This window comes from Fukomys damarensis, unplaced genomic scaffold, assembly GCF_012274545.1.
Source record: "Fukomys damarensis isolate Sample0158 unplaced genomic scaffold, DMR_v1.0_HiC HiC_scaffold_17, whole genome shotgun sequence".
NCBI lineage: Eukaryota > Metazoa > Chordata > Mammalia > Rodentia > Bathyergidae > Fukomys > Fukomys damarensis.
The window spans coordinates 13672726-13689311 of NW_022900929.1; the positions used below are offsets into that span (position 1 = coordinate 13672726).

Sequence of the window (16586 nt, forward strand, 5' to 3'; positions counted from 1 at the left end):
ACACACACACACACACACACACACACACACACACACACATCCGCAAGACATTGAGCTTATGTAAAGGAAAATTACAAAAAGCCTGGACATGTAACCCTGTGGTCACAAGCACAACTCCTAGTTCCTTGGAGTAATAAAGAAACGTGTCAAACCCTTTCAAATTTGACCTCTCTACTAAAAGAAAGAATCTGCACATAATGCATTTACATAGGTTTACTAAAAAAGGGGAGGGTTTACAGTTAAAAAAAAAAAGAGGGTGGTTTTAGTGTAACAATACTGATTTAAAACTGAAATGGAAGACAGTTTCTCCCTAGAATACCTTAGGGGTTTTCAGAGTCCTTTTCCATAAAAGGAATATACTTGAAACACATCCCAGTTAGGTGAGATGAGATTGCTAAAATACACACAGAACTTAAACAAAAACAAAAACAAAAAAAACAGCCAAAACGGAGTCAGTTCAGTCTTTCAACTCCTATAATTTTACATCTGTTCGCAGTCCTTCTTGCCTAATGCCTATTGCATAACCGCAAGGAATTTGCTTTCTTCCGCAAGCGAGGTCAGCAAAGAGCTCATGTCCCCAATGGCCATGTTGGTGGTGCTCACAGACAGGGCTGGGAATGGGAGGGAGGCTCGTGGTGTGGTGAGGCGGGAGGAGCTATGGGAAAGGTTCTGAGTGATACTCGGGCTCAGGGCCCCTGACATCAGGCTGGCATGGTCCCCGTCATCTATGATGGCATCGAAATCTATCTGTACCCCTTCAAGGTCATGGCTGGCGAGGCTGTCAACGGTACTTGTCACCTGGTTAGCACCTGGGGAGAGTAACTCAGAGTTTTCAGCACCGGCCCCCTGTAGCAGGCAGCTGGCCCCGGGCATGGAGAATGAGCCAGCTTTCATGTCTTGTGGACTGAAGCCCATGGTTTGGTCATAGAACTGACCAGAGTAATTCTGCACATTTGCACAGAGCTGCGAGGGCTGCCCGGGCATCTCCATCTTGATGCCATTCACCCTGCAGGTCTGACTCCTGTCACTGAGCTGTCCTTGCTGCAGTGTGAGGCCAGACCTTGGGACAGCCTGCCGCCGACTGCCCCCATAGCCGGCACAGGGCTGGTATCCCCTGACCCCCACCAGGCCCGACGGCTGGCAGCTGACGCCATGGGTCCCAGGCAGGCAGCCCTCTGGCCCTTGGTAGGAGCTGATGTGTGAGGTAGCACTGACCTGCCCGAGCATCTGCTGCCCAGCACGGCCTGTCCCCTGGTGCTGCTGCGGCATGGCATCCGTGAGGAGTCCCATCGGGTCCGGGGTCTGCATGCCACTCACTGTGATGCCAGCTGACTCATTTGGTGCCACTGGCACGTCAAAATCCAGGGGACCCCCATTCCCTTGCACGGTGGAACTCTTCAGCTTGGACCCTTGCACCCCAGCACCACAGGCACTGTCTAGAGACCCAGAGGCTGCTGGCTGCCTGGCCAGACAGTTTACATACTGCTGGGCTTTATAGGGCTGTGTGTGGAAGGCGTTTCCACCTGGGCTGGTGCTGGTGTCACCAGGGATGGCCAAATGCTCCGGGCCACTACTGTAGGTGCTGCCATTGTCTCCGAGGCCCTGATATCCCCCGGCCAGGCCCATGCCAACCCTCCAAGGGTTCTGTGGGGGGACCACCATGCTGCTGTACAGCCCGAAGGCCCGAGCCTGCTGCACTGCGGAGCGCTGGCTGCATTTCAGCTTGGAGGAGGGCAGGTCGACACTTCCCGAGCTCACTTCATTCCACTGAATGGGCAGGTCGCTTTTGCTGCCTTCAGCGCCCGTCTGCTCCAGGGAATGGAACTGGCTGTCTGGCAGCCCAGTTGGGTCGAAGTCACCCAGCCTGTGGGGCCCTTTGCTGTCCTCTGAGATAGCACTCTGCAAGGGCTGCCCGTACCCTGCTTGGTTCTGGGAATTTAAATACTGCACCACGTCATCGGGCAAGAAATCCTCATCGTTCAAGTTGGCATCAGTGTCCACGGTCAGGGCCTCCAGGGTGACATTCTCCGTGATGCTGGGAGGACAGGGGGATGCGTGGAAGGGATGGGGCTGGCTGCCTTCAGGCCGGGTGTAGTTCTGCAGCACCAGGCTCCGCTTTTCTGCAGATGGAGGGCTGAAGCTGTTGAGACTGCTGAAGCGAGGGACCCTGGGGGCTGGCAGGCTGTCTGAGGCCGTCCTCACTGGGTCGCTGGCCCTCCTTACACTGTTCCCCAGGACGTCAAGAGGGAGCAGGTGGCGCCGGCCGTAACTGTGGGCTCCCCCGTCACTGCATCTCCGGGGAGGGGGCACGGGAGGCAAGGTCACCCCAGACTCCCGGCTGTCCCCGAGCAGAGCCATCCTGGTCTTCAGGCTCAGCCTCTCCATGTGTGGCAGCGGCGTGGGCGGTGGTCCTCCAGTGGCCGCGGCATACTTGGCCTTGAGACGGTACTGCTGGGCAGGCGTGAGGCTGAGCAGGCTGGGCAGCCCGTCCCCCTGGCTGGCCTCGCTGGACCTGCGCGAGGCATCGGTGGAGATGGGGTCATAGGAATCAGCCACGCTCACATTCTGGGGCCGGCCCTCGGCTTGTGACGCCTCGCTGGACCTGCGGCTGGAGAAGCACGGGGAGATGCCCGAGGAGCGGCGGCTGCTCAGGTAGGCAGAGCTGATGGTGCTGGTGTTGCTATCCCTCCGGGTGAGCGTGTTCAGCATGCTGAGGTCCACCCCGGAGAAGTCGCCTCTGTTTGGGAGAAGAGTCACAGGCCCACCCGAACTGCAGCTGTTACTGGACTGTGTGCCTGCAGAGGAAGAGGGGAGGGAAGAGAGGGAGAAAGGTTGTGAATCTGATGGTGCCTTTAGCCAGGTGTTCAAGGTGCCAGCTAGCAGCCGCTTTCATCTTCCCAAGCCTCTGTGGTCTCTGATACAACCATTCAGCTCTGCAGTCCCGAACCCCAGTGGCCACAGACAACAGAGAATGAATGAATGGGTGCAGTGACAGGCTGTATATGGCTCCCAGGCTGCAGCGTGCTGAACCCTGGCTCAAAGGAATGTCAACTGCTCCCTCAATTTAGTGAAGCTCCTCCACAGGCACAGCACAAGGAGAAAAAACTTTTGGGACATAGACACAGCACCCAAGTTCTATGCAGAAGTGCTCCTGGGTTTCACATGCACAGTCAGGGCTTCCTGTTTATTTCACAGCCCATGAACAGGAGACAGAGAGCAGCACCTTTTGGATGGGGTCCAGATATTGTGCTTCAGGTCACTGGCTCCTCCAGCGCCACTTCAGAAGCAAAGCCTAATCTCTGGGAGCCACTCATGGGAAAGGTTGCTTGTCTTTCCTTGAATGTAGCAAACTACAAGTGCTTGCTAATCTCTGGGTCCTAGGTTTTAGAAATCAGAGATGGGGTGTTCACCACAGTGTGTCCACCGTGGAAATGATTTCACGATCAGGATACGTGTCATTCGTGGCGTTCTTTTCTGTTGTAGAATTATTCTGCTATTGTTTATCTGGGCCCTTCAGAAAGGCAACTCAAGTGGGCTCCATTTCAGGATGGGTGGGTGGGTTTATGGTATACTGTTAGGATCGGTGGAAAAACTAAGGAGCATTTTGAGAGGTTCTGGCCCCATGTGAAAGAACATGAAAAAAACAAAAACCCCTAAGCAGGCACGTGATCCAACGGGGACTCACCATTTCCTATGAGAGGAGAGACCGCAGGGGCTTTAGGGGGTAGGATGGGGTTCAATCGAGGAAGCATTCCATTCACTTGCTTCAGCCTTTCTAGTTTGACGTGCTCCATCCATTTGGTCCCTGCTGGATTCCTCCTGGTTTGCAAAGCAAGGGCTGTGGTGGCAGTGGAAATGGTCGAGTCCATGATTGGGGTTTCGTCGATGGCACTGAGGTCTGCAACACTACCTCCATCGGTCAGAGGAAGCTCGAGCCCACTGTTGGGATAGCTGCTGATGGGGGACTGTTGGCTGCTGCATGAAGACTGACCACCAGGGCTTGGCTGAGATGTCTGCAGGCATCGAGGGAAAGGAAAGAAACGTCACCGGGAAGGGTGAAGGGAGGGCGACCATGATGTCAGTTCATGCGTATCAAGACCTAGGCTCTGGTGGATGGCGGTGGCCTTTGGGACCAGAATGACTGAGGGGGCCACCAGGCCAAAGTGCAGGGGGAGGCAATGGACAACAGAAGATGCTAGAAGTAAGGTGGCCAGCATGAAAGCAGCCATGGGATCCTGTCCCAAGTATCAACTCTGCAAATATACTTCCTCTTTTCCAATCCTTTCTCCAGGGCTTTCTTCTTTGAGTAAATTACTTAGCCACTCCCAACCTCAATTTCCTTATCTGCAAAGTGGGCATCTTTTATTTTAAGGATTGCTCTGGGGAATTAATGTGAAGTTCACAGAGCATGCAAGTACAAAAAAGACCACAGCAGTAGTAACAACTAGTTGACAAGGCACTAACAATTATTACTATCTAGGTGGTTTAATTTTAGGGCTCCTTTTGTGGGGCTAAAACAAAAATTTAAGATATGTTCCATAGGATACATAACTTTCTCTCCAGCAAGGCCCTCTCTAGGCTCCCCAGTGCTGGTACCCAAACTTTCTATAACCTTTTCTTCCTCCTAGATATTCCTGCTGCTGGGCAGCTTCAACCAGATTGAAGATGAAGGCAGGGGTAAGAGGTAAAAAGTCATTTTGCTTGTGCCATTTCTGGAGGTGCGATGTCCTGGACCTCTGGAATGGTTTTACTCTTCACCTTAGTGTTACCCTAGCATTTCTCCAGGAGAACTGGGAAATGGTCCTCATACCCCCAACTGAGTGGGCTCTGTAAGAAAAGTTGGCCACTAATGGAAACTTAGTCCAGTATATGGTTCTAAATCAGGCCTCCCACTCCAGGGCTCCTGGAAATAGGGAATGGAAGAAAGCCCAGCCAGTCCAGTGTCTGAAAATCACTCCAAAAAACAGTCTGCAATTTCCAGGACAGTAGGCACAACATATAACTGAACTGTTCTACCTAACTGTTCTACCTAAACAATTCTACCTAACTGTTCTACATAAAATTTCAACAATGTCCTGGCTGATAAACAGGCAAATCCTTTCGGAAGGATAAGAAAACAATGTCCAGGGAAGTTCATGACTGCCCAAAGTCACAAAGTGCAGGGGGTGACCAGCTGGGTCCTTCTCTATTGTTACTACAAAAACTGGAGCCAAAGATGCGGCAGAAAGAATATTTCCAGGAAGTTCACCAACTCAAGGAGACTGTGCAGTGAGATCTCAGGTGGGATGCACGAGGCTGCCTGGAAGGGGTCTGTGAGATAAGGCTTCCTCTTGGAACCCTTTATACCTTTTCTGCTGTCACGGTGCACATATCCAAGCAATGGACACTTTCTAAGTGAGGACCCCATGGGATGCTAACTTCACCCTGGGCAACCAAGCAGAGCAAAGGGAGACAGGCAAATCTTGAATTTGTGAAGCTGAATTTTTTGCCTCAGTAGAGCCCTAAATTGCAGGCTACTTTCTCCTTCCTGAGGCACCGAGTTTCCAGAGCTCGGGATGTCTTACACTCCTGAACTCCTGGACTGTCAATTCAGAATGCGTGTGAGAACGAATTTGTGTGTGTGAGTGTAGACACACATGCAGGCATATACTTCCATACCGAGTGTGACAAGGTACACATGGACTTATGGTTAGAAAACTGCTACGATGAGCTCACCCATTTAAACAGATTAAATCGCTAACAATGTATATCCACAGCTTCCTCAAAGAAGGTGGAGGATATCTGGTCTAAGAATTTATACTAATAATTTAATAAAATTTGAGAATGTCTGCTTGGTTGGTCCCAGTGTGATCTATTATGAAAATCTAGACAAACAGAACAATGAATTTCAACACCTAACACCACATTTCCCTCATGCTGAACATTCAAAACACATTGCTTTTATACTTGAAACATGGCCGAGTGATGTTCACTACCAAAGATGTCACAAAACCACAAAAACTAAAGAAAATGAAATGGGAAAAAAAAATGTTGAATGTTAAAATGCAAACAAAACAACAACTAAAAGAACACAGAAGACAAAATCCCCTCACCTTATTACCCACTGTCCTTAGGAAGTGAGAACAAGACATTTAGGAGCATTAGAAAGAAGAGATGTTGCAATAAGAAAAAAGAAGAAAGAATTTAATTTATAGCATGACGATCAAATTAAAGACATGTTTTTAAATGAAATATTAGAAATGTAAATTTCATGGTCATTAGTAAAGGCTGTGAAGATATCTACTTATATTTAACCGTGTGAGTACATAAACACACGTGATAGTCTATGTGCACTCAGGGAAATTCAATTGCAGGAAAATGTGGGGCCCAGTCTTGAGCTCTATAGTTTCCCTTTAGTTCTTTATTTCTACAATATAATTACTTTAGAAAATATTTCAGACATCTCAATGGTGGTGCCTCAACTGTCAAATCACTATAAATGTGTATTCCTACCAATTTTCTTCTTAAATAATGTGTGTCCGGAAAGAAGAAAATATATTTTCTTGAGCTAGAGATACATAGAAAGGCATGAGAGACTCTGGGTTCTTAGCGCGTTACAAGAAAATAAGTCATTGTCATTCCATGACATAATCCAGGGGACCACAAACTCATTTTCCCTTTTTTTTTGTTCTATACTGAAGAAGAAACTGTTGAATGTTTTGCAAGAATACTATACAGGAAGCCTATATTTTAGGAAATAGATACATGGTCACCTCCAAAAATATATGAAACGCAGCTTAAGAACTGACTTATTTAAAAACACAGGGGTCAGTTGTAAGATATAAATATTGACTAAGGTGCTTTATAAAAGCAAAGTTTAGCTACACAGTGAGAACCAATGTCTAATGCTTGTCAGCTTACTTGCATTATTTCTGGCTAGAATTCATGTCACTTTGTAAGACTTAGAAGAGTTCAAAAGACAAACCCAGTAAACTAATGTAGCTCCCCACCCAGCCAGTGCTGACTGGCCTGTGCCCAACTTCCTGCCCACAGAGGCCTCTTCACCCTGATGTCATCACTCAGGAATTCAAAGAATGCCTGTCCCATAGCTAGACTCCTCTGATTTCCTCAAACCGAATATTAATCTGCCTCTCCAAGCATTTCTGTGTGCCCAGAAATCTAAGCATGAAAATCCTATGTAGTACATTCCTTCTACAGTTGAGAGTAACAAACTAGGACCCAACATGCTCACTTAGTTAAATCCGTTGTACACACGACCAAACAGAAATGTACTCCATTTCCTCTAATGTCCACTCCTTTAATTTTTCTCTATGTCCTCTGAAATCTTTAGGTGTTTGATCAGAGCACATACGTGAAGGAAAAGAATTGAGTTCAGTTTGCAAGCAGCTGGAAGGAGTAAGTTGTAGCATAATCCAAACTAAATCAGTGTTAGCCTCTAAGACTTTTTCGAAATCCTTCTTTGTTTCCCACCTCGTGTGCTCAGGCACAAACGTGCAAATGGTCTCCAGGTTTTATAATGTTGAATCTGATACTGGAGCTGTGTCTGAAATTCTACCATGCTGTGCCTTTTCCTGTCACCAGCAAACCTGCCCTTCCCCCTCCACAGCTCCTCTACAGGTCAGGGCCCTGGGCTGGGGCCTCTCTGCCTGCCCTCCTCCCTCATCTGCTGGACTCCTGTCCTCGTCACCTCTGCCCCAAGAGCTCAGAATCAGATCTCTCTTGAATGAGCTTTTCACAGGCCTGTGTTTGAGCCTCTATCAACCTGCATGGCGAGTACTAGTTTTTCCATCTATCTCACCAGACTGTAAACCCCTAAGAATAAGGACTGTAGCTTATTTACCTTGGGGTTACCAGGAAAAGAAAGCAGAAAACCTGTTTACGGGAAGACTCAGTGAACAATTTTCTACACACAATGGGCACATTGGTCAATTTTAAAATGAATTAGGAAACCTAGAAGTTCTTTTCTGGGTGGAGTTATCCTATACTGATCAACTTGGAAGACGCAATCAGCTCAGGGCCTCCTTGAATCCCAGTGGCCTGGATGCAGTGAGGATGGGGGCATCTGGTCCCTCTAAATCACTGCTGAGTGCTTTTAAATGACCCTGGGCTGGCTGTGGAAAATCAGGAGAGCGAATGACATACCATGGGCTTCTCAGCTTTGACTGTCTTCACCTGGAGGCATTCCTCCCGCTTTGAGGTAGTGGTGCTGAGGTCTTTCTGCTCCCCGAGTGCTCCCTGAGTCGGCCGGCCAGGGGACCTGGGCTGGGAATGGCTGCCAGAGTCCCTGGGGGGTGGGGGCCGAGGGTGCATGTCCCCTCGCTGCTTCTTGGTGACGTGCGCCTCGGGGCCATGCACAGTCTTCACATGTTTCCGGAGGGAGCTGGGGTCCGTGTAGCGCTTCGTGCAGCCTGGGATTTTGCACACATACGGTTTCTGCCAAATGCCGCAAGAGTGAGAGGACAGATTGTTACGGAAGTGATTATGCCCCAGCCCTTGTGCTCATTACGTTTTTAATTCTTTCAAAAACGCTTTTTACAAAGCTTGGAGGTATTCAAATACCTCTAAGAACTAACGGCTTAATAAGGCCATTGAGATGTTGTTCAGGGCCCACAGAATCTCATTTAACAGATGATTATTTTACAGAGTGCTCCGGGAAGCTAAGAAGGTGTAAATTGCCTTTATGTTCTCGGAAGCATTTGTGCTCTGAGTGGGAAGAAGCATCCCAGTGCCATGCATGCTAGTTGCTCAACTGATACAGGAGGGTGCTGTGATGATGATGGTGGGGACTTAAAAGACCCCACCATCTAATCAGGGGAATGCTGCACACCTTTCAGGAGAGGGTGTGTGAAGACATTTCACAGGGATATCCTGCTTCTGTGGTCTGATGTCACTCTACACTTTGCCAATGTGCTATTTGCACACAGGCATAATAGAAAAATTGCTTATCACCTCTGCCATGTGAGATGCCACTAAAATGTGTTTCTCTAGGCAGCATTCCACATGTCGGGGGGTGATCAGGGCTCAAAACAACCCCGCAGTGTCTGTGAATGCAGGGCATACACTGCTCAGAGCTGGTGGAGAGTGCGCTGGGAACCAGGATTTTTGATCTGTGCCCTTGTCCTGAGTCTCTAGATCTATAAATTCAGACTAATTTTATTTTCTATAAGCACAGTGAGCAAGCCTCTGGATACAGCTTTTGCTAAGTAATTACTCAATTCATCGGAGTGCTGGCCTCTGCTCATAATCAACATCAAAATTGGGGTTTTGTTCACTTGCCTTCCAAAATAATATACTCATGGGTGCTCAGGAGTAAAGTTAGCCCTTTATATCCAAGGGTTATTTGACCCACCATCAGTTGTAAATATTCTCAAAAATTGCAAGTGTACTGAGCTCTGTATGTAGATTTTGTCATTATTCCCTAAACAATAGCAACTACAATCACACTGTGTTGACATTGCACTAGATATTATGAGTAGTCTAGAGTCTAGATGATCTAAAGTTTACAGAGGGTGTATGTAGATTATGTGCAACTACTACACCATTTTATATCAAAGACTTGAGTATTCTTGGGTTTTGGCTCTTCAGGGGTCCTGAAAATAATTTCTTGCTGATATAAGAGATGATTGTATACATTTGTATCTATGCATATCAGAAGATGAGCTATTTGGTAAGCAATCTCCATAAAAGCAAGATTCGTATAATGTCTCTACCACATTTTAAAATATGTCCTGTCTTATGGAATGTATGGCTAAAAGATGCTTTTTCAGTAAAAGCCCCAGAACAGACTGTGACCTAAAATGCTGAAATGTCCTAATGCAGTGAAGCAAGGATACTGAAAATTATCCTGAAAGACTTCACTTTCAAATCTGAGATTCCTTTGGGCAGAACTGACTCCCATTAAGATGAATTACGCCTACTCAGAAACCTCGGTGATTTGCAGTACATGCACATGTGTAATGAAACGAGCACGTCAAATTCTACTCACTAGGGCCAAAGATGGTTTTGGATGTTTAGTGTCATTACAGAGTCCTTATGCTCACCTATGTGTGCTCAGGGCATTGCTGGGTCAGGTCTGTCCCTCAAGCAGCAGAAAGGAATGTATGGGGCAGTTGGTAGGGATGGGGAGGGGAGACGGAGCTGGGATAGATCTGCAGGGTATTTTGAAGGGCTTCCCTTCCTATGAATATATGCATGTGAATTACCCAGATTAGCCTAGAGTGGTGGACACAGACACAGCTGGTGCGTAATGAGTACAGAAAGGCTGGCCAGCACCTGCATGCCCAAGACTGACAGGTGCACCAGTACCCATGTGCCTTTGCATGTGAACACATACATTATCTACCTACAAAAATCCACGGGAACACAATTATGTCCAGGAAATCTATACTTCACAGCAAAATGCATTAATTCTGTTATGTAGCTTGTCTTTCAGGTTGTGTTGGCCCACTGAAATATAATTATAGGCCAAGACAGACGTGAGACTTACATGAGTCACCTGGGTATTCAACTTTTGATATGATTGTTACGACTGCACTTATAAATACTATATGAAAGCAGTTGCTAAATCTTGTGACTTTGCAGAATTTTTCCAAATAATTGTTTTCAATAAACAGTGAATGATGCTGCTCCATGCACGAGCTTATGAACATAAAGTTGTATACAACGGGATTTAATCTCAATGAATATAAAAATCCTTAAAGCAATCCTTGTATTTTGTATATAAAAATCCTACTTTTTGTGAGGAAAAATACAACAGCATATAATTAACTACAATATAAAGTGTGACTGCTGAGGGTGTTGGCAGAGGAGGAATCAGATTTCACTTGGGATGGTCCTGGGAGGGGTTAAATTTTGGAATCTGGGTTGAATACTCAGCTTCTGAGGCTATGCTATGTGTCAAGTAAGATCACATCCAGAAATGATGCTCAACACACAGAAGCACTCAATAAATAAGCTTTTATCAGGAGGAGGCATTTTAGTTGGGCACTGAAAAGAGGATAAGATTCTGGGGGATAAAATAAGGGCAAAAGGATGAGGGCAAAAGGATGCAAACAAGAACTGTCCCAAGTAAAGGTCCATCTAGCAGAAGACCACACCACACACATCACATGGCAGTCTCACGCGGGCTTCTGAAGTAGGGAGCACTGTCACTGGCCCCTGCTTCATTCCAGTGGCCCTAGAGGGGCACGACAGCCACAGAGATGGAGAAGTGCCAGACTGACTTCCTCCAAAGTGGTAAGGTTAGGTTCCCTTCCTGGTCCATGCCATAATGTTCTCTGTCACAGCCGGGATGGCAAAGAGCTGGCAGGCAACAAGCTATCAATATTGTCTAGCAAATAAACGAAGGTGCAAATAAGACAGCCAGTGAGTGTAAGCCAATCCCTTGATTTACATAGGCTAGTGTGGTTAAATAACCCTGGATTTCCTGGACAAACTTAACTTCTGTGTGTCTGAAAATGTTCATCATTTCATGCTGCGAGGCCGAAACCTTGTGCATAGAACATATGTATAAAAATGACTTGCATGTTTGTGAGTAAAAGTTTAATGATGTGTTCATGATCAAGGTTAAAAATTTAAGTAAACTCCCTGATCCTGGTGAAAAATAGTATTGATCAAGGTATCTTTTGAACTCATAGATATTCAATCCTCATGTAATACCAATTTTTACCTTACAGGAGATCACAAGCTCAACTGCAATATGCTTAATTCAAGCAAACAGACATGTGCAGATATTTTAAGCCCACAGAAAGATGAAAAGCTCAGTAAGTGTCCTTACATGTGGGCACTGATCATCCTAACTCATGCATTATTTGAATTTCTCCAAAACAAGAGAGGTCGGTCCTCAGTCTAGAAGAATGAATATCCCTTTTTAGTGACGTATGTATACAAAATATAGTAATTATACTGTAAGTAAAGTGAATCAAACCCCTTAAAAATGTGACATGGACTCACAATTCACAAAGCAAACTAAGGCTATTAAATTGCACAATTCAGCAGCACTTTGTACCTTCTTAATATTGCGCAATCATCACCGGTATCTAATTCCAGAACATTTTATCACCCCAAAATGAAACCTTGTATCCAATAGCACTCACCCCTGTTCTTTCTTTCCCTTGCTGCTGACAAATGCTTATTTGTCTTCTGTCTCTGTGGATTTGCCTAGACTCCTTAAAATTTTGTACAAAACAAGTGCAAAGAGTGATACTATAGCTGCTGCACCCAGGAAAAGCATTTCTTACATAAAAAATAGAATGGGTGGTAACCTCTGCAATGTCTTCAGTCAGTCAATAATGATACATTCCAAATGACCCGTTTCCGTATTCCACCAGGACCTTTTCAAAAAGAGCTGTTGTACCTAGACTTTCAGGTGTGCGTGTGTTGTGCGGTAAGCATGGTTTATCTGGTTAGAGACAGTTTTGCTCTGCTTGAGTGAGGACCATCTTCCCTACCTTACAGCCAAAGGACTCTGAGTGCAATGGCTTGCTTTGTTTTTACCAGGCGCTCTTTCCCCAGCTCTATCTGCAAGAGCATGCGTGGGTTCAGCTGGCATCTGGTGAGACCAAGAGGGCCTCTTAGAGGTCTTACTTGTGCCAACTGCTCCTCCTACAGCACATTTCAAGCAAAGGAGAGAATCTGCAGAGCTGAACTAAGAGTGGTGTGAAACTCTATTTAGCTATCCAATTTGTACCCCGACTACAGGAACCCTTGGTGTTACTTTCTTGATTCACTCAAGTGAAGGCTTTCCAGACAAGCCAGCTCTGGAGCCAGACATGCAAGAAGTTGGGAGTCTGGAAGCAAAATAAGTATAAGCAAAATGAATTGGGAATTATTTTCATTCTTACACTTCCCTGCAATTTGTGTGGCTTCAACATAACAGCAACACCACAGAAACCATTCACTACCAGGAAGCTTTCCTCCACAGATTATCTTCAGTAATTAACTGGGTTTCTAGAATATCCTCCAAGGACCTCTAGAATGTAGAATGTCTGGAAGTGCTTTTTTACTCCATGGCTGATTGCTCCGTTAAAAACTCCTGATATAATGCCTGTGAAGACGCTGCTCGGCAAAATCAAATACAGAAGGGTGTTTCTGAGTGAGCTGACACCTGCCAGTGTACTGTGGCTGTCCACCGAGCCTGCACTTGAGTTTATGCTCTCCTGGGCAGTGTTAAGTGGATAGGATTCTAAGTCAGTACTCGCCCCTTCTGACCAATAGGTGGCGCTTCCCAATAACACGAAACCAAGTTCACGGGGAGTTTCAGGAAATTCCCTTTTCATCTGAATTACTCTCCAAAGGAAGCCTAATTTTCAGCACCCCCCTCTGAGGCTCAAGCTTTTACCTGCAGGGTCAGAGCCCACTCATTGTGGAAAATGGCCAACAAAATAAAAAAACAGAACATCCCTGCCTTTCCAGGGACACTGCCCCGGGAGGATGCTTACCTCGTTGGAATGTGTTCTGTTTTGGTGCTTGGCGCGATCGGAGGCATTTGAGAATGCCTTGTTGCATCCTTCATGCTCACAGACATACGGTTTCTCTCCAGTGTGAGATCTCAAGTGTGTTTTCAAGTTTTCTAGTCTCGAGTAGGCTTTTGTGCAACCTTCAAACTGTGGACAACAGGTAAATCTGGATTACTCCACACAATAGCCCCTGCCACCACTTAGCCTAACCCGCCATCCAAGGACATAAAAACCTCACATCGAAAGGGTCAGCAGCTTTTGAAAACCACTGAACAAAAACTCCACTAAACTCTGCATGAATTGGGATTCAGATGGGGCTTGGGCCGTTCAAGATAAAGCATTTTTCAGTGCCAGTAAAAGTCCTGAAGTTTTTTTTTTTTTTAATAGTTCACTCATTGTGGACAATGGGTTTCATTATCTGCTCATTGATCGCCTCGAATTCCCACTGATTTCAGATTCAGCACAAAGTTCATTAATATGGCTTTGTGTCCATACAAAGACAGGGGATTTGATCACATTTGTGAAGGGGCTTTAAGATGTAAAGTACCAGGGCCAAGCAGTGCCCAGGGTGCCTTGTGGGCACCTAGCTGGGAGAAGGCTCAGCCTCTGGCAACCCTGGCCCCTTCGGCAGGCTGGAAAGGAAAGCTTCATGTGTAGACTCGGGTTGAGTTCCTTCCTCAAAACATCTGGGGTCAGAAGCATCTTGAATTTTTTTTAAAAATTTTGGGATAGTTTACATATGTATAATGAGATATCCCTGGGATGGAGCCCAAGTCTAATCATGAAATGCCTTTATGTTTCCTATATACCTTATATACATAGCTTAAGAGTAATTTCATGTAATATTTTTGACTGTACTCTGTCACATGGTACCTTTTGTGGAACTTTCCACTTGTAGAATCAGGTCAGCATTCAAAAGTCTCAGATTTTGCAGCTTTTCTTTCTTTCTTTTTTCTTTTCTTTTTTCTTTTTTTGCAATGAGAATCAAACCCACAGCCTTACGCTGAGCTACATCCCACATCTCCAACCTTTATTTATTATTTTTTTTGAGTGACTGAGTTACTCAAGCTAAGCTCAAACTTTTGATCCTCCTGCCTTAGCCTCCAAAGTGTTGGGATTCTATAAGCCTTCACCACCATGTTTGGCTGGACTTCTTTAACTGGGGGTGCTCGACCTGCGCAGAAGTCAGGTTTTTAAAAAGTCAACAAACAGAAGCAGGAGGCTGGCACATCCCTCTGCCTTCTGGATCCTCCACTGCAATGCGCTTCGGAGCTGGGGCGAGGTTGGTAGCCCGGGGCCAGTCACCTGCTGTCTGTCTACTCACCACTCTCGCAGGGTCGTCCGGTCTGACTAGGTTAAGCTAAAAAACAAGGGCGTCTACGACTAGACTGCACTCCATCCTTATGGCCTCCATCCACCATGCTTGCCCTAAACTCATGACCCTGGAGTGCACAAGAAAGGACCCACAGGTGAAATCCGACACCCATGAGTGGTGCCAGGGGACCCCAGGGCCGGTGCCCCACGTTTGTACTCACAGTGCATTTGTGAGGCTTCTCGCCCGTATGTCTCCTCATATGCACCACCAACATGTACTGGGCTTTGAAGGGTTTCTGCTCCCTGGAGCAATCGAGCCACCGGCACACAAACTCCTTCTTCTCGCCATGGATATGGTCATTATTGATATGCTGGGGTTGGGAGAAGGGAGGGAAAGATTACTCCATTTCACAGGCAAGGGAAGGAACTAAAATACACGGCCTAATCTTAAGTCATAATGATTCTATGAATACCTGACCAAAGTCTAGATTTGTAGAAACTGTAGTTAGTAGACTGCCTGGACAAATTTTTCTCTTGCTGACAGGGTTTGCATATCTCCTGGCCAGCAAGAGTCATATGACACTACGGAGAGGAAGCCTGATGTTCCAGAAAAAGTACCACAATGGACATTGGAAGAGCCACGTTCAACTCTTACGTTTGCAACCAGCTAATCGTGAAATAAAGTGAGCCGTTTTTGACTTCTCTAGGCCTCTGTTAATTCTCATCTGCCACGCAGGTGTGGAGAGGATCACGGGTAAAGGATGGCAAAAGTGTTCTGCAACTCTCACACTCACAGTGCACATGTACGCACACATAAATCTATAAGCAATAAGAAAACTGAGAGCACCTTTCAAATTAAGTGGTAGTTCAGGCTTGGAGTAATTTTCTCTTGATAAGAATCATAGACAGAAGAGCTAGCTACCAAAGACAAGAAGTAAGCTGCACCAGCAAGTGATCTAGTCAACAGGCAATCTAGCCTCTCAGGGCTTTTGTTCTTTTCTTGCACAAAATAAAGGAATGCAGCCAGGCTTGGAGATGCATGCCAGTAATCCCAGGACTCTGGGAAGCTAAGGATGACAAGTTTCAGCCCAGCCTGGGCAACTTGGTGACTTAAGGAGATCTGGTCTCAAAATTAAAAAGAAAATAGGGGCCGGGGATTTAGCTCAGTGGTTCTGCCACCTGCCTCACAAGACCAAGGACCCAAGTTTGATCCCCAGTATAGGAAACCAAAAAAAAAAGAAAGAAAGAAAGAAAAAGAAAAAGAAAACAGGGCTGGGGCCGTAGCTTAGAGGGAAGGCCCCAGGTTCAATCCTCAGTCCTAATAAGCAGAAAACAAAAATAAGAAGCAAACAAACAAAAAAACAAGGAAGGAGTTCCCTAGTTTCTAAAGTCATTTCTAGATTGAACATCCTATTAATTCAGATTTTAGAATGAAGCTGAACATTCTCAAATTGTTCTTCAGTTTGGGGCTTTAGAACAGCACTGTACCTGGTTTCCTGGATGAACATGACAAGTGTCTTCCTAATGGCCGACAGGGGATACCCAGAGTGCAGGGGAAGAGGAGGGCGGCCCTCTGGATCACAAGCAGGTCAATCTCAGTAAGCCGAGGACACTATTTAAATGTCCAGTTCTTGACTGTCAGGGAGATTTATATCCTGTTTTGATTCTCTGGTAATCCTGCATTATGTTTGCCTTAATTTAAGGCAGTCAGGAGAACTTTCTCAAACACACACAGAAACACATTAATTTAAAAAAACCGTTCAGTCACTGAACGCTCCCTTTGGTTCTCTGCATTCCGAGGCAGTGACAAAACAT

General features: G+C 46.1%; 1 protein-coding gene across 4 annotated transcripts in view; it reads right to left on the reverse strand.

Moving 5' to 3' along the window:
* Positions 1-6: 6 nt before the first annotated feature.
* The window catches only part of Gli3 (GLI family zinc finger 3), a 296986-nt gene continuing 280406 nt past the window's right edge, over positions 7-16586 (reverse strand). For all 4 annotated transcript variants that reach the window (XM_010610855.3, XM_010610854.3, XM_010610856.3 and 1 more), the window contains 5 exons: positions 14993-15142; positions 13440-13604; positions 8143-8433; positions 3686-4013; positions 7-2795 (listed from right to left, as the gene is read on the reverse strand). In XM_010610855.3, the coding sequence (XP_010609157.1) occupies positions 514-2795; positions 3686-4013; positions 8143-8433; positions 13440-13604; positions 14993-15142 (3216 nt within the window). In that variant the 3' untranslated portion in view covers positions 7-513. The remainder of the gene's footprint in view (positions 2796-3685; positions 4014-8142; positions 8434-13439; positions 13605-14992; positions 15143-16586) is intronic.